Below are 26,263 nucleotides of genomic sequence, written 5' to 3'. Positions count from 1 at the left end.
CCAGGTGACAGCCGGGGCCCCCCGGCCCGGCCCGGCCCGGCCCGGCCCGTGACGTTCTCTCAGCGGCTGCGGCGCCCCGCCCTGCCCCCTAGTGGGCGAGGCTCAGCACGGAAACATGCGGCCACGTGACGAGAAGCCGCCATGCCACGAAGGGGAGGCACAGCACCCTGCCACGCGAGGGTGGAGCTGGCACGAGCGTCAGGTGACGGCGGCAGCGCCCCGCCCCCTACGTCCCGCTCACGTGATCCGGTTTGTTGTTGTTGCTGCCTCCGCGGGGCGGGTGCCCGCGTGGGCGGTGGCGCGGTCACGTGCCGGGTTTAAATCGCTCCCTGGGGGTGGGGGAGGGGGCTGTGGCGGAGGCGCTGCTTGCGCTGCTGCGCCGGGCGGGAGGGGGGCGGTGGTTGCTACTCCAAGATGGCGGACGACGAGATTCCGCTCCTCCGTCCGCGCGACTGCGGCCCCGGCGGCGCGGCCGAGAGCGTCGAGCCCGCTCTGAAGCGCCAGCGCCTGGACTTGGGAGACGGTGGCTGCGGGCGGGGCGCGGCGTACGCCCAACGCCCGGACCGGGGCGCGGGGCCGCCGCCCGCCACCGCTGTGGCGGCGGAGCTGCCGGGTGAGGCGGCTGCCGTTACCGCCGATGGCGGCGGACGGACGGAGGAGGAACAGGACGAAGAGGTGGCGGCGGTCTGGAGCGGCGCGGACAATAGGGCCGGGTTACGGGGCCTGCCCCGGGCGGAGCCGCCTCCGCGGCAGCGGGGCCGGGGGGAGGGGGCGGAGGCGGTGCCCGGCGAAGACGCGGCGGAGGCGGCCATTGGCTGCAGGCGGGCGCAGTGTTCAAACGGGGCGGCCGAAGCGACGGCCCTGCATCCCGGTGAGGACCCCATCCTTCCCCTCCTCCGCTTGGCCCGCCGGCGCAGGCCGCGGCCCGGCCTCTCGCAGCCGTCAGGGAGCGGCCCGGCCGCGCAGCCCACGTCGGGAAAGGCGGAGGCCGCGGCGGGCTCCCTCCACCTTACGCTGGTACTTGGTGCCGGCTCTGCGCTGGAGCTCCCCGCGGGCGCCTCTCCGCAGTAGCCACCTGGGCTTTCCCGCCTAGCGTTGGCCCAGGGGCCGTGTCGCTCGCAGGGAAGGTCGGTGTTCACCTGCTGCAGCCCGGGGCTAGCTCTGGTCTGACCCGGTCTAGGGGGAGAGAAAGCGCCGCTACTCGTGGGCGCTGCTCGCGGGGTGATCCCTGCATATACGTTGTGCTCCGTACATCTCCTGAACCGTACATCGAACGCAAACTCGAGTGAGCTGCTGCATCCATTTTTCTAAACCCTATCAGTTCTAATTCTCGTCAGTCCTTGTCAAAGCCTGTTATTTTTTGTGGGTGGCTTTGGAGAAGGAGATGCTCCTTCGCAGAAGGAGATCGATTTGGCTCTTATATTTCTGAAAACATTTATTTTGCTGTGTTGCAATCATAAGCTCTGTTTCCTTTTCACAATCAACTTGCACAGAAAGCACAGGAGCAGCGGTCTTGAACAAGTTTTTACATAACTTCAAGTTACAGTTTTAGTTAAGATTTCAGTGATTGCATCACAAAACTAAACTATAATCTTCTGAAAGAGTTTCTTTGCAGATCATGTTAGAAGCATATTGTTTGGGCAGTATCAAAATGAACTTACCTTGCATTGCATTATTGAAATGGATAGGGTTTGCTCATTTTGGTTTTTAAGTTAGTGCTTTGGAAGGACTTCAAAAGATCTGAGATGCTGCATTCTGCTAGTAAAGTCTTTATCTTTTATTCTAGAATGCAGTTAGAAGATATTTTACCTTTAACTCAATACTAAAATTCTACAGAAATTCTTTGCCTGTGCAAAAGTAATCCCAGAGGGAACAGAGCTGTATGATAAGCTTGGACAGCCTTGGTATTTAAAAACTTCATTGGAACAGACCAAGAGTAAAGCTAATGATCTCTTATCAGTGCCCTGTATGAAGCGGTTTTGCTCGTTACTCAGATCCTCAGGCATGTTTTGCTGTGTGTTGCTTCTGGCAAGCATTCCCTTTAAGACCTTTGAAGAACCAAATGGATACATAGGGAGTGTTACTATTTAAGCTGTTGCTTTAGCCTGCATGTATCTGTCACAGCGTTTTTTAAATGCAAGACAACCAGACCTGTATGTGATGAGTCTTTAACACTGTAACCTTTGTTTCTTTATACAGTAGACATAAACATTATTTTAGTAAATCTTGCACTTCACACTTACTGATGTGTACCAGTCAACTTTTTTCTTAGTAATGCTTTTTGCATAGTATGTTCACTGACTTCGTGCATAATGAGATGGAACTGATACACTGTAAATGAATAGGTTAATAATAAGAAACAGCAGCGTCAGTGAATACCTGTGGTCTCAGAAGAACAAGACAGCAAGTACAAAATGCAAATTTCTGACCTACACCTCTTTTCATTCTAACCAGAATAACGTGTTTATACCAGCAACAGAAAGAACAGGACAGCAAAATCTCTGAATAAAAACTAAAGGTCTTTTGTGCTGTTCTTTATTTAAGAGTAAAGTGAGGTAACCTAGTTAAAATATTGTAGGGGCTTATTCAAATAGAAGTTGAAAACTATTATAGTGATTCTTTGCTTTAGAGAGCCTTACTGAAACTTGTTCTCCTTTATTCATCATTTTAGCTTTTAGAAAAATTAAGCTGATGTTGCTATTTCTAATAAAGCCAATTAAAAAATCTTAGTAGTCTAAATTCTGATAAGCTGCTCAGGTTAAAATTTAGATTTCCCCTTAAATGTTAGCTTAGTAATGCATGCTGTAAGACAAGTATTTCATTCTTCTTTGGGCTCCTCCATCTAGATACGTGATGAAGTTAGATTGAGTTACTCTGGCTTAAGGCCATGAGCTGAGCTGAAGTAACTGTGGTAGTCTAAGCCAAACCCAGCTGCAGAGTAAACTGGATGAGATAAAGTGAAGGTGGTTCAAGGTAGCACATTTTCTGTCATAACTGAAATATCATAAAAGTGCGTATGTGGTCACCTATTGCAGCTCAGCTGCAAGGTAACCACCTAACAAAATTCTAACTTCGTTGTATCCAAATGTGTATTTGTGGGCTTTTATAAAACACTGTGCTCTTAAAACCTAATCATAGACTGGTCTATAAATAGTGATGCATTTTCATTTCATCCAGTTTCTCAGCTGAAGTGAGAATTTGTAAGAGAAGGTAATTTTTAATTGTACCTTTAAAACATCTGGATTTTTTCTAAAATACAAAATCCTTAATGCCCAACACTTGTGAAAATTTCACTATGGTCAACATCTAGCCCACTAAAGCCCAATATTAAGATAGCAAATCCTGCTGTAAATCTATTGAAGGCTTGAAAGCATAGCTATAAACTTTAAAAAAAAAAAAAAAACAAACAGAAATTTCCCATGTGACAAAACTGCTTATTTATAATTCATTGCAATCAGATTTTATAGCATACAATTTTAGGGTTTGTGATGTATTTAAATATGTACAATTTTAGGGTTTGTGATGTATTTAAATATATACCTGTACAATTTAGCTCTAGTGTAACCCATCTAACATTGTTGTGCTGTCTTGCAGATAACTTCCTTTTTAGTGATGAAATCATAGCCAATGGTTTTCACTCTTGTGACAGTGATGAAGATGACAGAGCTTCGCATGCAAGTTCTAGTGACTGGACTCCAAGACCACGTATAGGTAGAAACCTAAATAATATAATTAGATGCTGTTTGCCTTTGAACAGTTACTTAATTCTTCCCACTCTCCAACTGATTTATGTTGAAAAAAAAAAATTGGCAATTACTGCTTTTGAGCAGCTGAGAGTTGTTGAGTATTCTGCATGTTATTTAAAGAGTTTAAAAATTAACCTCTTTAAACCTGCTGTATTTTGATTAAAACTGTCGATGTCTTTTTGTGTAGAAAACTGGCTGTGATCCATATTAAAAGCATACACACAGGCTCACTAAATTGAATGACTGTTAGCATATTTCTTGCCTATTTACTTAGTATTCTTAAAGGAACAAGAAGATGATTTGTGTGTAATTTTAGCCAATCTGTAGGGCTTCACTGTCCTAAGTGTTACATCAGTTTGGGAATTACTAGTCTGCATATGTATTGCATACTACCAGTAGATAAGTTAACCATAGTAGTTAGGAACTCGGTAGAAAGTTCTTGCCTTGTACAGAGGCAAGCTAACTGTTCAGGTCCCTGGTGATCTGTGTGGGACAGTAGCTTCCAGGGTGCAGTGGGGTCAGGTCTTTGTCTTACCAAGGCGTGACTATACCACAGCATTTATTTTGTTAGTCTTGATAGGACCAGTAGCAAGAAAACACATTACGATGACACAATATTCAAAAATTGTCTTTGCTAATCCCTCATTTGCAGGATCACTATTGGTTACTTTTGGGCAAATATGTATAGCAGTTGTTTTCTTTATATGTACTGTTATTAGCCTTAGTGATACCTATTTGAGTCCTCTTAGTTCAGCTTCTTAAGATTCACCTGTTTTACTGCTCTAATCTTGAATGTTTCTGGAAAGATTGATTTTATGGCTTTAAGAGGTTATGTCTGAAATCATGAGTGTTAGATGGCTAAAAGAACAACAAAAATCCATGGATTGGTGGGCCCTACTTGACTCTTTAGAGTGATGTTTTATAATATGCATGTTTATTGTCTGTTCAACTTATTAATGTAAATAGCTTACAAAATGTTGAAAGAATAACAATGAAGCCATAAAATGGAGATACACTGTGAAAATCTCATTGCTAAATAAGTGCACCTCTAAGAGCCATCAAGTTTGCTATGAACTGGGATTTTACCTTGACTTTCATTAAATCCTTCATGGGTTAACATCATAGTGAGTAAAAACCCAAGCTGTACTATCACTTAGAACAAAATATGCAGAGGCTTTGATGAGCAAAGTAGTAAATTGGATTAATAAAATGTTAGTAGCAAGCGTTAATAAATGGAGCAATGATATAATAATCTGAACTACTTGACTCAATTCTAATTATTTTTTTTTTCTTAGGTCCCTACACTTTTGTTCAGCAGCATCTCATGTTAGGTACAGACCCACGGACAATTCTAAAAGACCTGCTACCAGAAACAATCCCTCCACCTGAACTAGATGATATGACACTGTGGCAAATTGTTATAAACATTCTTTCAGAACCACCAAAAAGAAAAAAACGAAAAGATATTAATACTATTGATGATGCTGTGAAACTTTTACAAGAATGCAAAAAAATAATGGTCTTGACTGGAGCTGGGGTACGTACTGCTACACTTAAGAGTGAGAGAATATGTAGACAGTTGGTTAAATACTTACCCAATGCTTTACAGCATCCAGGTGATGTGAACCTCATGACGTTCATAATCAAATAATTATGCTAGATGAGAAGAGGAGGCACAGCTGTCCACTACAGATAATGCACACTGCAAGACCGAAGCTTAAATTGGAAATTACAAGATCTTTCATAATAAAATATTCTTAAAAGCATTTAAGTCCTTATACAGTTGTTCCCATGCAAAGTAGATCACTTCTGCCTGTTCCAGAAAATTTTCTACCCTAGTTGTTTTTTTTCATGTGAAACAAAGGTAATGATTTTTTTTAAACAAAATGTCAGTGAATCTTAAAATACCTGATGGAGCTAGAGGTACTAGAAGAGGACTCAAAAAGAAGAGTTAAGGGGAAGGGAGATTTTCATTAGGTTTCAGTAGACTAAATCTTACTTTTCACATGTGCTGCTCTGTGATGGTAATAAGTTTACTCACTGTTTTACTGAAGAACATTTCTCAGCTGTTATACATTTTGCAGCTTTATACCTGTGTACCAGATCATGATACAAAAGTTGGTAACTTTTTGCTTCTGTTGTTCATACACAGAGGGTGTGACATGATTCAAAAAAGATGAGTGATTCAGATCAGCTTGTTTTATTTGTTACCCAGTCTTGCTCTTTCTATAATTGTTATCATACACCTGTTTCTCCTTTTTCCTTAGTGTTTTGGAGTAGTCTGAGAGGATAAATTTCAGTCTTTATTGACCACTACAGTGCTCTGATAAACAATATTTATCAAAAGGGTTTTATTTATCAAAAGTCTACTTTGTTACTGTGTTAGCATGTTAAAAAAAATATATCAACCACCTTTTCCAAGCCTAAGTTAACAGATCAGTGAACATCTGTTAATTAAATTTAACACAATGGTATTTTAGATTTTTGTTCACTTCTTACAAAACTTCCAGTAGTAAAAGTAAGTGTCCTATTACTGCCTGTGAGATTGTACTAACAGGGTTTTCTGTGCTCTTTTTCCTGTTTGGGATTTGAGAATTGTTTTATTGGTTAAATAAAAAAAGAGGGGGGAAACAAAAATAAGTAAGAGAACCCAGACTGGGTTTGTTCTTAAAGTCTTCAGCACAGTCAGCATACAGAAACATGATTTCCCAAATAGTTTATATCACAGCAACTCTTTATAGCTGAATATGTAGTTTTGCTTATTTCAGATTGCAAAAATATATTTCAGGTGTCTGTGTCTTGTGGAATACCTGACTTTAGATCAAGAGATGGCATATATGCACGCCTTGCTGTAGACTTCCCAGACCTTCCAGATCCTCAAGCAATGTTCGATATAGAATACTTCAGAAAGGATCCCAGGCCATTTTTTAAATTTGCAAAGGTATGGTTTTCCAACAGTTTTTTCTTGGTCAGTGAAGATAGATGACAGTATTAAAATGCATAAATCAGATACAAAGCTATTCTATTAACAACACAATATATGTCTTTTTTTTTTTATAAGCAAGATAGAAAAATATGTTAATAGATTGAATTTACTTTAATGAGAGACCTCATTCAGTAGTGTAAGAACTCTGTCCTTGGGCAGGTCTTTGTAACGTACCAATTTTATATCCTCATGTTACTTCAGTCATTGTGTGCAACCACATACTGTCCTTATTAGAAATAATCAGCAACTCTTTTTTAATGTTATTTTTACCGTTCCTCTTACAAGTTCATTGTATAAACAACCATTCTGGATGGTATGTCTCTAATTTCAGGGATGATAAACAAAAACTTGCAGCTATGTGATTAATAGTCTTAGCTGCTGGTACTTTCTCTGAAAAATGAAAGAATATGAGAAATTTTTGGCCAGCACATGAGTAATGTGGAAAGCTACATTAGGATTTGATATCCTGTGGCATGCTTTCTAGTGTTGTACAATACTTTCACATTTTATCACTGTATTTACAGTAAAGAGGACTAAAGTGGTTTCATACACTAATAAGTGCCTGTTTCAGGTTTTCCTATAGCTGTCACAAGAATCTGTACATCTTAGGGAATTAAAGCCTTTTTGCAGGGACTGTGTTCACTTGAAAGGGAGAACACAGCAGTTTTTTAGAAAGATGTTAGAGATATTAAACAGTTTAAAAAGCAGGGAGTACATTGCAGAGACAAAGAATTGTAGAAACTATAGACACATGTAGCAACAATAAAATAATGACACCTAATCTGGTATTTTGGGGGGGGGGGAGAAAAAAAAAGAAGTCAAACCAAAACATTTAGGAATTACTACAGGACCAGTAAGGACTTGTGAAAATCAATCACTACTAGTTTTGCTCACTTTCTTCCCTTTGCTCACTATTTTTACTATTGGTCTGTTATAAAGATCAAAAGAGAAAAATAAATGTATTTCGCAGCTGCTCAGCTTTCTCTGAAAGCCTCCTATCTAGATACTAATATGTTTTGATGCTTATTAATGTACTCAGTTCCTTGGCTGTTTTGTTTTGGTGTTTGTTTGTTTTTTTTTTAATATTAACAAACCAACCAACAACAAAAAAAAAAAAAAACAACCCAACCGCAAATCCCACCAAAAGAGCAAACAAAAAACCCCCAACTTACTTGATGCCTGTAGATACACAGGTTTTACCAGAATAGTCCAGTGTGGCTGATAGGTTTTTACTAAAATGATTTCTCCTACTTCTTTTTTGTCCATCAGCTTAGTTAGAATATTGATGTCTGATTTGATGAAGTCTTAATTCCTTTTAATTTTAAGAATGGCCAAATAAATTTTCAGAGTTCAGTGGCAGAACACATCTTGCTTCTTCAGACTAAGATATAGAAGCTGTTACGACCACATGAATAACTGACTATAATTGTGTAGTAGCCCTAGTTATAATCTAGATAATCTAGCACAATGAGCAGTCGTTGATCATTGCCGCATCTTAACTCCAAAGACCCATGCATGTAGTTTCAGAATTATGAGAACTTGAAATATTTTGGGAAAAACAAGTATGTTAATAGTTGGGCTGTATGACAGCTGAAGGCAGAGCTGACACAAAGATGAATTTAACAGTTCACTGTTGTTCTAGGACGTTTGATTCAGCTTTAAGTATCTACTGGTAAAGATAGGCAGCACCTTCCTTCTTGCTGACTTTCTTTTGGCCAGTTACTCTTGTGCTTTTTCCATAAAAAGGCCTCACTTGTGCAGGTGGGACTCCAGCCCAGTTGCTGTTCAGTGGTGACAGAGTGACTGGAAAAGAGAGGTTCTGAAACTCAAGTTCCTCCCCTAAATAAGTGCTTCTGAGCAACAGAGTGGTGGTGGTGCTGCTGCTGCTGTCTTCCTTATCACACAGCAACCAGAGGTACCACATGGGGTGGTCAGCTCCAGACAGAAGCTTTCAGCTGGGTGCCCAGATTGAATTTTTGTTTTGACAGGCTCCTTGTTCACTGTGAGGAAGTATCAAATCATTCTACAAAAATGCCTACATTTTTTTCCATATGCTCTTTAGATATACCTACCTACTGTGCCTTGACCTAACAGAGAGGTTGAGCATCTATCAGGCACAGCAGAATTGCTCTACTAAGCCAATGGTTACTACTGTAACTGGCTAAATTGGCAAAGCTGGTCCAAGTACCACTTGTCCTACCCTTTATAGCCAATGCCATTCCGTTTTCTGGGCTTCCATCTTCTAGGAATGGCTGCTGATAATGCTGAGGAGTAAAAACTTCTTATCCCAAACCAAGAGACCAGAATCCAAATTCGTAATGAAATTTTTGTCCAACTGCAGTTAAACCATGTATATTTCAAACAACAAATACTGAGGTTACTTGACACTTACCAAAGGAAAAATGGCTTTTCTATTTCATAATTCTCAAACCCCCAAAAGATATAAACCTTGCTTTTATGCTGTCTGAAGAACAAAATACCAATTTGCATGGACCAGTTTATACTGACATGATCAGAAGCTTAGCTGTTGAAAGAAAAGTTGGGTCTGAGAGATGGCAAAATGCAAAGGGAGCGACAACATAAACTGCCAGCACAATTGTTGATGATATTTAGGCCTGTATGAATTGCTGCAGTTGTATATCCATTTTCACTTTCTAATATACTTCTGAATTCCCTAGGAAATCTATCCAGGACAGTTCCAGCCATCTCTCTGTCACAAGTTCATAGCTTTGATGGATAAAGAAGGAAAACTACTTCGCAACTATACTCAGAACATAGACACACTGGAACAGGTTGCAGGAATCCAAAGGATAATACAGTGTCATGGTTAGTGGCTTTAGTTTCACTTATTTTATGTGTAGGAATGATTTTTACTGGTACAGGTGACAATCACTATTGGAAGCTTTGGGTTTTTTTTTGTTGAATTGGTATCTCTTGGCAACAGATATACTGCTTTTTAAATGTTGTTTTGTTGGGGTTTTTTAGGTAACATGTATTTAAATCAGAAGTGATTTAAGTGGAAATACTTCTTTCAGAAATTATGCCTGATACATGGTGGTCTTCATGCATCAGTAAAGATCCATACCCTGTTCACACAAGCTTAGACCTTAAGTTTTATTAAAGTTTATTTGTTGCCTCTTTATAATCAAGTATGAGAACATAGTCTGGAAATCAGTCTTTTCATAGGTCCCTCTCACTGTCAATAAAATGGAGTTTGGCTGTTATCTGATTCTTTATTTAGGTTATATTCAATTGAAATCCTAAAATATCCTGACACTTCAGTGACTTTACCTCATGTATAAAATATTGTGGACTAAATACCAATTCAGTTGAATTGAAGATCATCTTGTTACACCTTCAGTGTCATACACATTCTGTAATTAATGGATTCCACTCAATGTGGTATTGTAATTAGTTGCTTGATATGCTTTCCATTTCCAAGGAGTTGCAAATGTCAAGCTAAGAGTTCAAGAATTAAGTTTTAAGGAAAGCACAGAGAAAATTGGTTGTTAAGGTGCACTTTCAGTTCATTTAGGAGACTTCTGGCAAAGGAATTGATTAAAAGCAGCACTAGTATGTTTGTAAGACTTGTCTGTCCAAGTCCACCTTTTCCAGGGGAAAAAAACTCTCTTGGTTTCTTTATCTACATAGCTTAACTTTGCCAGATTTGTCAGTACCCTTTTTTTAGACAGAGCAAATGCTGTGCTGTTGTGGGGACCAAAGAGCACACATGAGAACCCTACTTCTCGAATAACCCAAATCTAGTTTCCATTTGTGCTTAGTGTGTCATGCATTTTCTTTTGGTTGTCATTCTGTATGATGTATTTGTCATTAACTTCTCACATAGTTACGGTTTTGCACATCACTGCCACACTCAAGCTTCCCATTTTTTCAGGTGCACACTACAGTAAGTAGGTTTCAGACCATCTTCAGTGTATGTTCTGTATAAGCTGATATTAAATTAGAAAGATTCTTGAAAATATGCTACAGATTTTGAGGCCTTTTCAAATTAGCAGAGATTGTTTTGAGTACATCAAGCTTTATCTGACATACAATTATGCTGCTCTTTTTTAAAAATGCTAGCTGACTAATGGTAGTGGCTGTTGAGAAACTGAAACTTTATGTAAGGGTTTATACTGCTATATTTATTATTATCTTTTTTTGCCTGTGTCATTGACAAGTTAATAATGAATGTGCCAAATTACAAGGAACCTTGTAATGAATTAGGGAGTTCATATATGAACCTTTGAACCCATTTCACACTGCAGACGTACAGTAAAGTTACTAGTTAGATGCATTTTTCTGAATTTAAAATGGCTATTGCATTCAACCAATGCGCCTGGAATTAGATCACGTTCCTTGCTATTGCTTTAGCTGAATAATCAGAGGCAGTGTGCTAGCTATATAACTCATGCATAGGGCAGCATAATTTCTTGATCAAGTCCTTCTAACAGTGAAAAGTATCTCACAGAGTTGCAGGTAGGTATCAACAGATGCCTCAGACAGGATTAGGTCTGCTAGCCTGACAGATGTCCTTAACACACTGTATAAAGGCCTAAATTATTTCTATGAACAAATTACAATGAGCAAGTAACTGTCATGCTTCCTGTAGTCTTTGGAATCCCGCAAGTTCTGGGAGTTGCACAATGATGAGCAGGTGTTTCAGAAGCTGTGTACCTTCCATTCCAGCTGTGATAGGCAGACCTGAACTGCCAGTTGTTCCTGAATGATCTGCTCCAAGTTTTTCTGTGCTTTTGTTCTCTTTGTCTTGACCAAATCTAATATTCCCAAAACATATTTTGAAGTTACACTTACTTACCCCCAGAACCCCTTTATTTAGCAGTGTTAAGTATTGGTTGGCTGCTGTATGTAGGTTATGAGCAGAAAACTTCTTCAGTTTTGGTGGCCTAAAATAATACTTCAGATACAGTTTTCGTACCAGAGGTTTTTAGCTGTTCCTTGCTTCTGCAAAGCTTTCAACATCTGAATTGTTACCTTTCTAAAAGTTTCCTTTTGAAGGCAGACTTTTGTACCTTCCTGAGCATTATTCAGTCACAGGGCTTTCTTACTGCCCTCATATCACCATGAGAAATTTGACAGCTACAGACTTCTACTGTATGATTCCATGAGTAATGCATTCCAGTGCAGGGTCAAAAATCCCAAATTCTTTTTTTTTACCCTTTGTTTCATGGTTAGGAGAAAATCTGTAATGTTTTTTCTACTTTATTTATCATTATTCTGTGAACTTCTAGCATTATTCCTTCCACAGATAAAAGGCCTTACAGGTTTATCTCTCCTGGACATATGCACACCAAAAGACCACTCCAGTTTGCCACAATGACTTCAGACTGTATTTTCATATGTGTTAGCCACCTGATAAGGCTTCCCCTTAGACAGACAGAGAAGCAAATACTCTATCAGATACTCGAGCATCACTTTTAGCTGCTTCAGAAACAGGCCAGTTAGAGCTACCAAGTGGCTGGAGGGAGCAACACACTTAACACAGTCTTGCCAAATAAACACAGTAGCTAAGCAAGTTCAGAACAGTATTCAATTTAAACAATGTAGCTTTAAGTTCCCACTTATGCTGAAAGGAACAGTACTAGTGCTATTTAGTTGTCTATAATGAAGTATTTACTAACGCATATTCTTAAGGTTTTTTGCCCTAGTTTCTTGAGTTCATGTGGGTTCCTGTTCTGCTGCTGCTGTTTGCAGAGCTGCTGGTGGTACTGTTAGTTGTATAAAGGGGAAAAGGGAAGGTTCTGTTCTCCTCTCCTTGTATATGCTTGCATAGGCTGAGGGAATCAGAGACACAGTGTAACTTGTGTTGGCATGCATGTGGTATATCAGTACTCCTAAAACAAGATTTCTACTGACTAACATCTAAAGAACTACTTTTACATGAATTTTACATTAGTTTTTAATGACTGATTTTTTTAGCACTGCAACATAACAGCCTTTGTGTCAAAACAGCTTGGCCAGAAAGACCAAATCTGAATGACTGAAAATCCTAATTTCCACCATATGGGTTCTTCCCCTCAGGTTCCTTTGCAACAGCTTCCTGCTTGATCTGTAAATACAAAGTTGATTGTGAAGTTGTTCGAGGAGATATTTTCAATCAGGTAAGAAATTTACTTTAACTCACTGCAGCTTTGTAATCAGTAATTCTCACACAAAAAAAAAAAAAACAACCAAACCCAAGCCACCGTGCTTGGATCACTGAAAAGATCTGCTTTTAAAAGGCTACATATCTTTGCATGTATTTCATAAAAGTGCCTATCTGTATTTCAGTATTTCCTCTAGTATTTAGAAGTATACTCAAATAATGTACTGCAAAAATTAGGTAATGGGAAAAAGAAGAACAAAACCTTAAGAATCCGTTTTGAGAAAAGTAGAGGTTAAAATGGTAAGTAGAAAGTCAGATTTATACCTGGTTTGTGTTAGTTTGAACTCACAGTCACACTGAGAAAGCATTCTTAGCTATTAAGAACACTGGTTGCTCTTTGACCATTTACTTACGTTAAAAATACGTTTAAATGGTAGATGATACATGGAGAAACTGCTAGCTACAGACCAGCCTCTGAGCAAGGAAGACGATCAAATGAGATGCTGGACACTGATTTCTAGGACTTCTGAATTACTGCATATTTGGGATTCCCTGCATCTGGGTGTGAATTGCCTCAGGGCCAAGGCAGGTAGTTCTGCTGTGTCAGTGATGAACCTTTGGCTTTGCAAGACCCTCTTTGCTATTCTTCCCCTTCTTTTGAAGGAACAGAGGTGATGATTTGCTGATCAAAAAGATCTTTTTTATACAAACGGAAGGGGACTCTTTCTACAGACTCATGGGGTTTTATGATAAATGCTTAAGAGTCCACAGTGGCAACTTTAGATGAGAAACACAGAAGGGATGTAAATCTTTCAGGTATTACATTTGAAATTGAACTTGATGAAAGCCTTTCAGAAGAGATGTTTGAGTTAAAGCTTTAAGATGTGTAAATCTCCTAAGCCTGAAGTTTTGTAACACTGAATATGAAGTCTGGTTTACTTTTCTGTTAAGAATATTATTTTTGAGAACTTTTTATCATCTTACAGATGTTTGCTTTTCCTTTACCTTCAAAACCAGCTGGCTGGAGTTTAGGGGTTTTATTTCTAAACAACTTTTCTAAGTATACTGTACTTTTCTGGTTTGACTGTTCCTGGTCAGCTCTCCTTTTCCCAACAGCACTTCAATTATTGTATGTTCATATTACTGAACCAGACTTCTGCCCCAATGGCCTGTCCCTGCTGGTGGTCTGTAATGGAAGCATGGAGAAGCAGAAAGAAGCAGCCTGTAGCAATACTTCTGCATGAGAACAGAGGGTTCTTACTCCCAAAAGGAGTAAGAAGGAGACCAAAGGATCTTTTTAAACTCAGTCTCTCAGGCCTGATCTTACAGTACTATTGCCAGGTACATGTCTCCAGGGTAGGCTCTAGCTGTAATACTGAATTATTTTCATAATGGCCAAATATCATTTAATATGAGAAACACAGGTACTGAAAGAAAATCTGTTCCTCCTCCTCTGGAGAAAAAATAAATAAATAATAATTTTCCATAGCCTGCATTTCTCAAACCAGTGCTATGCAGTTGCTTTTTCTTTTGCCTCTTTAGACTATAGAATTTGGTTCCCTAGATATAAAAAGAAACCTTTTCTGTACTTCTGAAACAAAACACTGTCCATTTCAACAGCTTTGTTTTCTAACAAGTCCTCTTCCACAAAATATTTTTGGCACCTAGGTCCTAATAGGCCAGTTTCTAGCCTTCACTGTCCTCCACTCTTGAAAGTTCAGTTATACATGGCCTCAGGTCCTTAGTTTTCCCTTGAATATACTACCTTTCCTTTGCTCTGGTCCATCCCCTGATGGTCTGAAGTGCTTCACAAGGAAGTGAGTCTAACTAACATCTTTCTGCCAGGATTTCCTTTCAACATACTATAGATTGAGAATTGTTTGAAATAATCTGTTTAGAATAATACCAATTTCTTATTGCTGCACTTCATTCTTTTGCCACTTGCAAGATAATGTGCTTGTGCTCAGTAGCATGCTTTTTTCTCTGGGTTGCTGCACCCTTTTGGATGAGAAGCAGCAGCAGCAGTCATAAATTGCACATAGAATTTCTGAGTAAAAAAGTTGTCAGTCACTTCCAAAAATACCATTTTTACTTTGCTTTTAATTATATTAGGTAGCTCCAAGAAACAGTGAAAGGAAAGGGTCTCAGATTTAGGAAGTAAAGGCCCTGCAAATGGAAAACTTGCACCAGTTCTTGGATATTCTTAAGCCAACATAAACTTTACTAATCTTAGATTTTATACATAGATAACATCAATAGTCAGTGAGAAATTTCATTTTTGTTTAAATTAGAGATGAGCAGAGGCAGTGGGGCTTTGGGGGAGTGCTGCTTCTGGAGGTGAAGAGGACCCTAGGTAATTGAGTGGCCAATTATCTAGCTTTAGATTATTGGTATCAATTTCAGCTCTTGGAATAGATCCTTCCCTCTTACTGATGACCTTTCTGAGGATTAGCAGAGAAGCTGATGAGCAGTGTAGTGCTGAAAAGCATTTATGGGCCCATTACAGTGACTAAATGATTTGGATAGGGACATCAGTTGTTCTATAGAGATCTACTAAAAAACAAGCCATTGGACTTCCTGTCAGAAATGATGGAAACAGAGTTAATATTACCTGGTCTCTTTACATCAAAAGTTGGAGGTCCTCATTTCACCTTCCTCCTAAGACAGAGCAAATTATTTTCCCTCGTTAAGCTTCCAGTTGAAAGTGCAAAGGCATCACTAACATCAACAGAAGAGGCAGCAGGGTAAAAAAGCTTCATAAAAGTTTTAATGCACTCTCTAATATATAAAGATATGAGGAAAATGTTCAAGATTCATTCTACCCATCTGCTGCTTTTGGTGGTATTATTCTGGTTGGTTTCCTTTTAGTGAGGGGTTACTAGACTCTTAACTTAGGTACATGGTGAAGGTTTCCTCTAGACCAGTTCCTAGTTCTTGTGCTGAATTGCTCCTTGTCTGTCCCCCAGTGTTTTCTTCAAAGGAGGATTAGATTCTGTGTTTGAAGACTTACATTTCTGGGAAAGGTCCTTTAACAATAGAGGAAGGCCTTGTGATGTTTTATCATTTGGAAAGCATTGTCTTTTTCCTAGTGCAGGTATCCGTAAACCAGTTCTTCAGTTTAAACTTTCTACGTTCTGTGTTATTTTTCTGCATATGCTCTCTCTACAAGAGGGAGTTATTACACATATAAATACCAGTTGCCATATATTCTCATATTACAGTAGGTAACATACATATCTTTACACCTTTACATAGCACTGATTTGCTTGTGATGACTGCTGTAGGATTGCAACTACATTTAGCTCCTTAGATTTATTCTGGGGCATTGTATTTTAATACTGCAGTTGAGAAGACTTGAACTATTTTAAAGAGAAATTGCTCAGTCTGTACATATATTGCTCACCTTCTTGCCTTTCTTCTCTCTGAAAAAGTCTTAAAATAGGAAGGAGTTGAAAGGGGGGTCCAAAGATTAGAAAATCATAGAATAGTTAGGGTTGGAAAGGACTTCAAAGATCATCCCGTTCCAACCCCCCTGCCATGGGCAGGGACACCTCACACTAAACCATGCCACCCAAGGCTCTGTCCAACCTGGCCTTGAACACCTGCAGGGATGGAGCATTCACAACTTCCCTGGGCAGCCCATTCCAGTGCCTCACCACCCTTACAGTAAAGAACTTCTTCCTTATATGCAATCTAAACTTCCCCTGTTTAAGTTTTAACCCGTTACCCCTTGTCCTAAAATCTCTGGTTTCAGAAGGAAAGGGAGCCTGCTTCTCCACAAAACCTGACTCTTGTTTTTTTAGTGAGCAAGGGTTCTGCTCTCTTTTTAGAGGAACTGGAAACATTTAAAATGGAGAGCAAACAAAAGTTCTTCTCTGTGTTCTTGTCCTGTATGCTTTTTGCTAGCTGCTATAGTAGTTGCTTTTCGTCTGTAACACACATAACCTCTGTGGAGAGAGAGAAAGTAGAGAGTAAAGCTGTACAATATACTCTTTGACTGGGGAGGGGTTTGTATCAGATCCTACAGTGGAAACTGACAGTGAAATCTAAGCTGTTGCCCCAGTTAAACCAAGAAAAATACATTCCTATCAAACAGGAGATAATTACTCACTGGTTCTAAGCATGACTTCTGGGACTTTGGCTTAGTAGTCAGATAAGAACTGTGGTGAAGAGCTGCATGGTTTCTCCCTTTTGATTTAAGAGGACTCCCTCTTTATTCCTGCAGTTGCTGCAGGCTAGAATAAGAAATGTACATGTCTCTATATCTGCAGAAAAATGAAAAGAGGAAATATCACTGAAACTTCCCTGTCTTTTGCCAAAATAAGTGACTGTGAATTGCTAAAATCTGGGGTTTTCAAGGGTGCAGCCTTGAACTGTAATAATAGAAGCTGGTTTAATGCAGGTTGTACCTAGATGTCCCAGATGTCCACCTGATGAACCACTCGCTATCATGAAGCCAGATATAGTGTTCTTCGGAGAGAACTTACCTGAGCAGTTCCATCGCGCCATGAAGTATGACAAAAATGAAGTTGATCTCCTTATTGTCATTGGGTCTTCACTGAAAGTAAGACCAGTAGCATTGATTCCAAGTAAGTGGCTATCTGGTAACACTTTCTTTCAGAAATTTGGATCAAAAGTGAAATTCAGAGTTAAGAGCTCTAAGAAATGCTTTTGGCTTCACTCAGTAAAGAAACTAGATTAAGCATCTGGTTTTCCAAGATGAAAACTGATTGCCTACGTAAAGCTGAAATGCAAAATAGAGAATACAGAAAGTAACAATCTGTAAATGCTTTACCTTGATAGCTGTCTGGAATGTAGAAAATGAAATGATAATCTGAAAAACTACTCCCCTAAAACATAAATTACTTCATTTTTAGATTTGGTTCAGTTTTCTCCCTGCTTGCAGTATCCTTTCAGAGTTACTTGAAAGATTTAGAAAGGAATCAGCTCTAAAGACCAATGTAGTATCAAAAAAAAAAATCAGATCAAGTACATCAGGTGTCTGAGTTATAGCTTATTTTAAAGTCAGTACTTAACACTAAATGATGCACAGCAGGTATTATATAGCCTGTGTACATATATATATATATATTATACACACATCTCTCTCACCATTTGAATCCTTAGCTTTTAAAAATTATATGGAAAAACATCTCTGCTAATATATGTTACATTATATATAAAAATGACCTTTGGGAAGGCTGAGAAAATACCATTATACAGGTGCTCTATTTGCCTACTGAGTGAAAGACTTAGTAGTACTAAAGAAATTCTCTTCACTTGCAAGCCTTAGAAGGATGTGTGTTAGCATCTCCTATTAACTGGGTATAGTACTTCATCCCTGGCATTTGTATCAACATCCTCTTCACTGTACAAGAGGCAGAGGCTAGGCTGCTGGGAAATGCGTAAGGAGTGGAAAGTTAGGATCTATTATACAAGCCATTGCTCATCCCATGCCCCAGAACTGGACTTCATTAGTTAGTTATCTGAGGAATTGATGCTAGTTTACCAAACTGGTGGGTGAAGCCTAAATATCAGAAATGGATTGAGCATCCCTGGACAGCGTCGACCACTGGAAATATTTGCCTAATTAAGGGGATGTCATTTACCAGCACTATGTTCTTCATGTGCACCTAAGTACATAAAATAAATGCACAAAATCAACATAATTCTTGTAAGATATTATTGTACTGATTTTAATAATCTTTTTAATACTTGACCAAACATCAGTCAAGTTTCTCTGTGTGTTTCTTAATGACTGAGTAGATGAATGCCTTTTACTGGAAAAAAAGTGAGGAAAAAAGTTTAGACAGGCTACAACAGGCATAGCACCTCAAACTGCTGCTGTTAAATTTGGGATTTGCTTGTCTTCTTCCTGATCTGTTTTGGTCTTGTTGCAAGTGAAGGGAGGTCAGAGGAATCAAGCTTTCTAAGCAGATCTCTGCTGAAAGTAAAACTGAAGTGACTACCTTGGCATTCTCTTTTCTATGTGTAGGTTCCATCCCTCATGAAGTGCCTCAGATCTTAATTAATAGGGAACCTTTGCCTCATCTACACTTTGATGTGGAGCTTCTTGGAGACTGTGATGTTATTATTAATGAATTGTGTCAAAGGCTAGGTAGTGAATATACAAAACTTTGCTACAACTCAGTAAAACTTTCAGAAATAACAGAAAAGCCACCACGAACGCACAAGGAGCTTGAAATGCCCTCATCTGAGCTACCGCCTACCCCTTTAAACATTTCAGAAGATTCTAGTTCACCAGAAAGAGTGACTCCACCAGATACTTTGGTGGTGTCGTCAGAACACCCAGCGGAATGCAAGGTAGAAAACTGTGATCCTGCCTCAGAAACTAAAGGGGCCTGCATAGAGGAAAAGCTTCAGGACACACAGACATTGCCAGAAAACCCTGAAAATCCTACTAGTGAACTAATGAACTCTGGAACTATGAAGGAAAATGGATCTAACAATGGAGAAAATAAAGAAAAAAATGAAATCTTAAAGAAGTGCTGGGTAAACAGATCTGCAAAAGAACAGATCAGCAAAAGGCTGGATGGTAAGTGGTAACTCATTTCAGCATTTTGCATCTTTTGGCCAAGATGTTTATTTTAGACTTACTTTAAAGCAATAAATAAGTTACCCTTGAGTGGATTTTGGTGGTTATTTTTGTTCAGACAAGCGTCTACCTAACTCATCATTTTATCATTTGTTTCTTTTGGAGAAGCTGATGGGAAATTCTTTTCTACTTCCTAATTTTATAATCAGTGATTACATACTCCCTAAACAGGTCAAAGTTGAGGAGGCTGAAGGTAGGTATCAAAAAATAAATCCGTTTCTAAGATTTTCAAATGCATTTTCAGAAAAATTAGTTTGATTCTCACATGTTCAGAAGCTGGTCACACTACGTCATAATTTGCTATGAAAGTAGAACTGAAAGATGAAACCATGATAGATCAACTGCAAATCTCACAGCTGGAGCCAGGCACATTTTGCAGGAAACTAGAGTTTCCAAGAAAGCCTTCTAATACACAGCCTCTTAACTGATATAGGGAGTTACCACACTAGGAAATAAGTGTGGATGAACCAGGTATTAAACTGCAACTTTCCAAAGCAAAAGCTGCTTTTAAACTTTGTCAAATAATCCGTGCACTGGGTTCCAGTTCTGGGACAAGGAAATCCAGCTGTGAAAAGAGCTGCTGAACACTGAAGTTTAAATGTTCTTTTGTGTCAGAGGGGAGGGGGCAGAAGGAATGCTGAGCCTTCCAGTAGAGCATTTGGTTTGTGCTTTATAGTAAATACACATACATCAAAATAAATACATGTAATCTGTCAGTTAAGTTTCACTGTCAAAAAATAAACGTGGGTACCTTCCAACCAGGAGCCTGCAAGATCTTGTACGAATGATTTCTTTTAGCCTTCCACTGACTTTCAAAATTCTGTTTCAGGTACTCAGTATCTCTTTTTACCACCAAATCGCTATATTTTCCATGGTGCTGAGGTATACTCGGATTCTGAAGATGATATCATATCTTCCAGCTCTTGTGGTAGTAGTAGTGAAAGTGGTTCCTGTCGTAGTCAGAGCTTAGACGTGGAGGATGAGAGTGAGATTGAAGAGTTTTATAACGGCATGGAGGATGAGGATGCTCCAGAAAGGGAAGAGGAACACGGATTCGGGGAAGAAGGAGTTGAACAAGATGAATCGGCAGCTGATGAATCAGCTTATGCAACTGCGGCTGCAGGGACTGACCATCTGAGCAACAAGTTGTGAAGTGGTCATAGACTGGTTACAGGAACTTTCCACCAGCATTAGGAGCTTTGGCATGTCAGAATGAATGTTTACGTCTGAATTTAGAACAACAGAAACATCAGGATGTAGTGTTTATAAATAACAAAACCAGATTTTCATGCTTAGTTTTTTACCTTTTTCAATAAAATTCTATTACTGCGCGCTCAACACTAACTTTTTTCCTTTTTTTTTTTTTAAGGTACTAGGAATACCTGAACAACTGTCACTGTATTCACTTTTAAGTTCCTCTGTCTGATCAGGCATCCATGTATATAATACATATTTTTGCTCAACGAATTTCAGCTTATATTATTTTTAAACTGTTTTGAAAAAGCCATTGGAATGTTAAACTAATATAAAGGGAACAGCTAATTTAGACCAAAGAATGGTATTTTCACACCTCTTGCTTTGTAACAGTTTGGTTTATTTAAAACCTCTTGCTCTTCTGCTAAACCTTTAGTTCTTGCCTAATCTGTCATTAAACACTGGCATTTTCTAAGACCTACTGTGGCAGCTAATTTTTTGCTTTAACAGTTACTTTGTATGTTTGAGACATACTTAAGTGCAAGTAGGTAGTTAAATGGAAACAGGACAGAAAGCACTTGAGAAATCCTATGGGTTTTAGGCTGATCAAGAAGCGTTGTGAAAATGCTTGGGGTATTGAGTTTAATCCTTCCTGTGGGCAGGAAGTGATGCTGACATTGGCTCCACAGCAACTGTAACACTGGCATTTCAAACAAAATGGATCCCCCACAGCAGAGGCTTTTCATGTTGTACACAAAAGTCAGATTTAGCACAGCTAGCATCAAAAACAGCATTTGCTAAATTGCCAAGGCTCCAGTGTGGAAGCTAGGACAAGTCCAGAATAGTGTTTCCACCAGCACGTGAGAAGGCACAAAAAAATAAGCTCTTCCTTTATCCTTATTGATGCAACTAAGCCAGGAGAAGCTATCTCGAATACAAAGAGCCTCTGCTTGCCCTGCTGAGTGGCTAAAGCACAGCTTAACAACCCAACCTGGCAGCACATGGCTCTGAGCTCATGCCTCAGGTTGGGAAAATACCTGCTAGCCTCACCTGCTGATTAAAAGCAAAGCAGCTACTCAGATGACTACATTGTGTATCTAAGCGCTAGTAGGCTGCCTTAAAACTGGATGTGGCAAATGTTCAAGTGTGGATTGTTTCTGAGCCTTCAGACTATTTTGTAAAATTGCACAGTGCAGTAGGAAGTGAAGCAGCATTTTTCTATAACCACTTTTTCAACATTGGCCCAGATGAACTCTACAATATAGACTATTCCTATACTTTGCTTTAATATTTATTACATTTTGGCAGATGTATATAGCTGTTCTTTGAACGTAAGATACATCAGTTAATAAGTATTGAAGAACAGCTTCCTGTATTCATGAAAAAATGTTGGCATGTTGCGTCTCATTGTCCAAATTTAATACAGCTCTTATTTGGCTACACTAAAGAATGCAATATGTTTTGTTTCCACTTGCATGTCACAATGTATTAGTTTGTGCTATAGGAGATATTTTAAATTGAAATACTTTGTTTTAAATTATTTTTACAGTGAGGATTGGTTTCTGCTCTTTTATAATTGTATATAGTGTCTTTTATGTAATCTACTGGCATATGTTTTGTAGAAGACTGTTTAAAATGACTGGCTATCTTCCTGCAACTTTTGAAATACAAAACCAGTGTTTTATACTCATACGCTCTGTTCTAAAGTCTATTAAAATTGTCATTTGATTTCTGGCTTTCTGTTAATTTCTAGTTAGATCATAAACACGTACTAAAAGATGCCCTATAACCTGGCTGATGTAGGGCATTACACAGCAAGTATTTTTTTTTCATCTGTCTCCTTGGGGGAAAAAAAAAAATACCCCAGCCTGAAGGAGGCTGCTCAGCGCCATCTTTGGTAAAACGACCTCCTAAAGCACAACACAACATTGTCCTTCACAAAAACTACTTTTCTCCTTTCAAATCCCAAGTTAACTTCAGCTGTCTGTGCTGAACAAAGAGTGCTTCTTTCTGCTTGTGCTGCAGGACCATGCAGCTCTGCCACCCTTTCTCTGCCTAGCCCAAAGCTTCCTTCACTTCTTCCACTTGCCTCACCCACCCTGACCCTACACAGCCACATCCAGGAAAAGGTCCCTGTAAAGGAACCTGAGCCATGCAGGAGCTCGGGGCACTTTCTGGCATCACAGACACAAGCATTTCACTTCTGTTTCACAATGCTGACAGTTAGACCCCATGTTTCCCCTGCAGGGGTGCCCCTGCCTGCCTGGGCTGCAGATGAAGCCCAGGCTCCACCTGCAGAGCTCTGGGCAGGCACTCTGGTTTGTGCCATGGCTTCCTGTGACGACAGGAATACTGACCCCCATGTACAACCAAGAGCCTCTCCCCTTGTACCTGTTCAGTTGGCTTTCCACTATGTAAAACCTTACCACTTTGATGGCTCCATTGTACTTCTGAACCACTACCCCACAAACACAAATTACATTTGGTTTAGAGAAAAAAAAAAAAACACAGAAATTTACAAAACTCACAACTTGAGCCAGGAAATATTAAAAACACTTAGGAATTTTTGACACGAATGTTTCTCCATCAATTTATTACTCTGAAAGGACCTGAAAACATTTTTCCTCTGGAATAAAACAGCTGCAGCTTTTTCTGAACTTTGACGAAGTTCTGCTTTTTGTTCTTTCCTGTATCTTTGCCAGTATTATTTGAACAGAAGCATAACCCCAAACAACAAAGTGTCACCTTATTCCTCCACTTCACACATCATCCTTCCCCTGTGGTGAAGGTGCTGTCATTAAATAACATTTAAAACAATCATACAGCAAACAATGGAAATGAGGAAGTATTTGCTCTTGCAGCTTTTAGTATTTAGTATCTCAGATGAAATTCATCTGGATGCATGGAAGAGCATCTTCAGTTCCAGCTGCAATTCATACAATCTTGAAAAGGAAGATGACTTATCTCCCTCATCATTTGCATTACCACCCTATGAAAGCACCTTATCCCTCTTAGCATATATATATATTAAATATACACACTGAAAAAAGCAAAAGCACAAGGATTTGCTTAATAAGATGGTGCCATTCCCCAGGCTCCTTCCTCCTTCCAGCCTATTTTGATGCATCCGTGTCCTAGGTTCAGCAGTAGCAATCAGTTTTCTCCTTCTTAGTAGCTGGTGCAGTGCTGTGTTTTCACTTTCAGCCTGGGAACAACACTGATAACACCGATGCTTTTAGTTGCTGCTCAGTAATGTTTACTCTGACCAAGGACTTTGTGAGTCTCATGCTCTGCCAAGGAGGAGGGGAAGCCGGGAGGAAGCAGAGACAGGACACCTGACCCAAACTAGCCAAAGAGGTATTCCATACCACAGCACGTCACGCCCATTATATAAACTGGGGGCAGTTACCCGAAGGTCTAGATCACTGCTCGGGTCAGGCTGGGTATCGGTCAGCGGGTGGTGAGCAGTTGTATTCTCTCCCCTTGTTATTTCCCTTATCATTATTATTATTGGTGGTAGCAGCAGTGATTTGTGTTTGTTACACCTTAGTTACTGGACTGTTCTTATCTCAGCCCCTGGGAGTTACATTCTTTCGATTCTCCTCCCCATCCCTCTGGGAGCCAGGGGGAGGAAGGGGGGAAGTGAGTGAGCAACTACGTGGTTCTGAATTACTGACTGGACTTAAACCACGACAATTCATCACAATAATGACTTGCAGAAGTATTTCAAGTTATGTAAAAGAAGTCCGTATTTTAAAATCTTGCACTAATTTTTTCCATGGCCAGGTATTCTCTATGGCTCTGTCCTGAACCCGGCACATTTTTAATTCATGGGGTTTGACTGTGGAAAATACCTTTTTTTTAAAAAAAAGGTGTGATGGCAAAGCACCAAACACCATCCAACAGGGAGGGCTCCAAGAGCAGAAAGTCTGAACGAAAGCAGCATTCAGGAGCCATCTGAAAATCATTTAAGACAGAAGATGTCATTTGGTCCCTCAGGTTCAATATCAGTGCTGAAATACTAGACCAGAATGGTCAAACCTAAAGGCATTTGCAATTATTTTCATAATATACTTACCTACAGAGTGACTGGAAAAGACAATCCAGTTCAAAATGTAGAATTTCAGGCTAAAACAACTGGCCATGACTACATAAGAAATGGTTCTACACTACTATAACCCATCAAGTTATGAAGCCCTAACAGTACCTGTAGCATAGTGCCTCTTAACTCAGCAGTTCTGAAAAGACAGACAGGATGCTAGGGCTCAGTAGGAAAAGTAATAATGGTGTCAACAATGGTGCATGATGGGAAAGGAGTTTCTATTTACCATCCCAGCCATTCACTCACTCCTCTTCACCTCCCACACTCAAAGGTGGGATGGGGAGGCAAATCCAAAGAAGGAAACACCTGCAGGTTGAGATGGCAAACAACAAAAAGAGAAACAAAAATCCATCCCCTCCCAGCCAACTCCCCTCCAGTTTCTACACATGATGCGCTGTGGTAGGGAATATCTCTTTGGCAGTTTGGGTTAGTTGTCCTGTCTCTGCTTCCTCCCAGCTTCTTGTGTGCCTCTTTGCTGGCAGAGCATGAGACTGAAAAGTCCTTGATTAGGGTTAAGTGCTACTTAGCAACAACTAAAACATTGCTGTGTTATCAGCACTGTTCTCAGACTAAAGCCAAAACACAGCACTGCACTAGCTACTAGGAAGAAAATTAACTCTATCGCAACCAAAACCAGAACACAGACGAAGGACAATTCTGCTGAACATGCAGGAAAGCAGAGGCAGTGAAGTACACAATCACACAGGAACTGTGGAACTCCTTGATTTGGGGAGAGCTCAAAGTGGCCTCAAAAAGGAACTGGTCAAATTCAGGTGATACAGGCCTCCTGAAGCTCCTTGAGAAGGATTCCAAGGAAAAGAGTATTTTCCTCTCCCTAGACTCTCCTGTAAGCTACAAGTAGAGAAAGTTTGTACCTGAAATTATGTCACCTGACAACTGCCGTACTGGGTTACAGAAACAGAGAGCTTCGAAGGGCTATTTATACTGGATCTTTGGGCTGTTTATACTGGATCTTTAAAAACCAAACCAAGCAAACACTCATAAGGCACATCCCATGTGCATGTTCATCCTGCCCTGGAGATGGTGGAAGCAGATACATCACCATAGGTCTTCACAGGACTAAATTTCTTAAGAGACACAAACCTGGGACTGCTCGTTTTCCTCTCATAGAGGCAGGGACACACCACCCTCCCTTGCCAGCCACCCTACGGCCCTGGGATGCAGCCCAGCCCCTCTCAGAGTTGCCCCTGCACCAGTGTCCCCTGTGAGGGAGCCACTGACAGAGCAAACACAGGCAAACTACAAATGGAGTCACAGCTTCCAGATACTCCCTATGAGTTTTTGAAAGCCACAAGGAAACACAATCACAAAGCCCTTAAAACCAGCACACAAACACCTTTCAGTTGTTATTCACAGTACTGCCAAACAACAAAGCACCGCTTCCGAGCACAGCACCAGCAGAAGGATCCACTTTCCCACAGCACGCAGGTGGCTCACTCGGAGCCCGGGATAACCAGATCACACTCCTACCACCCGAATCCCGAGCCGGCGC

The 26,263-nt window shown here is 40.0% G+C and overlaps 1 protein-coding gene across 2 annotated transcripts; it reads left to right on the top strand.

Annotated features, from left to right (window-relative positions):
- Positions 1 to 363: 363 nt before the first annotated feature.
- Positions 364 to 22,376, top strand: SIRT1 (sirtuin 1). 2 transcript variants are annotated; one of them, XM_062630489.1, is made up of 10 exons: positions 364 to 871; positions 3,595 to 3,711; positions 5,042 to 5,283; positions 6,535 to 6,687; positions 9,411 to 9,558; positions 12,775 to 12,854; positions 13,955 to 14,179; positions 17,241 to 17,427; positions 18,834 to 19,394; positions 20,284 to 22,376. In XM_062630489.1, exons 1-10 carry the CDS (start codon positions 415 to 417, stop codon positions 20,604 to 20,606), a joined length of 2,493 nt encoding a protein of 830 aa, XP_062486473.1. In that variant the 5' UTR covers positions 364 to 414; the 3' UTR covers positions 20,607 to 22,376. The 2 variants fall into 2 exon arrangements, with proteins under 2 accessions (XP_062486473.1, XP_062486474.1); XM_062630490.1 differs by lacking the exon at positions 13,955 to 14,179 and having other exon boundaries at positions 365 to 871.
- The last annotated feature ends 3,887 nt before the right edge of the window (positions 22,377 to 26,263 follow it).

The sequence above is a fragment of the Pezoporus occidentalis genome, unplaced genomic scaffold (genome assembly GCF_034315485.1).
Source record: "Pezoporus occidentalis ecotype Australia unplaced genomic scaffold, CSIRO_AGI_Poc_V1 ctg352, whole genome shotgun sequence".
In the NCBI taxonomy this organism is placed as follows: domain Eukaryota; kingdom Metazoa; phylum Chordata; class Aves; order Psittaciformes; family Psittacidae; genus Pezoporus; species Pezoporus occidentalis.
The sequence above is the reverse complement of the archived record's forward strand: the minus strand, read 5'-3'. Positions and strand labels throughout refer to the sequence as shown.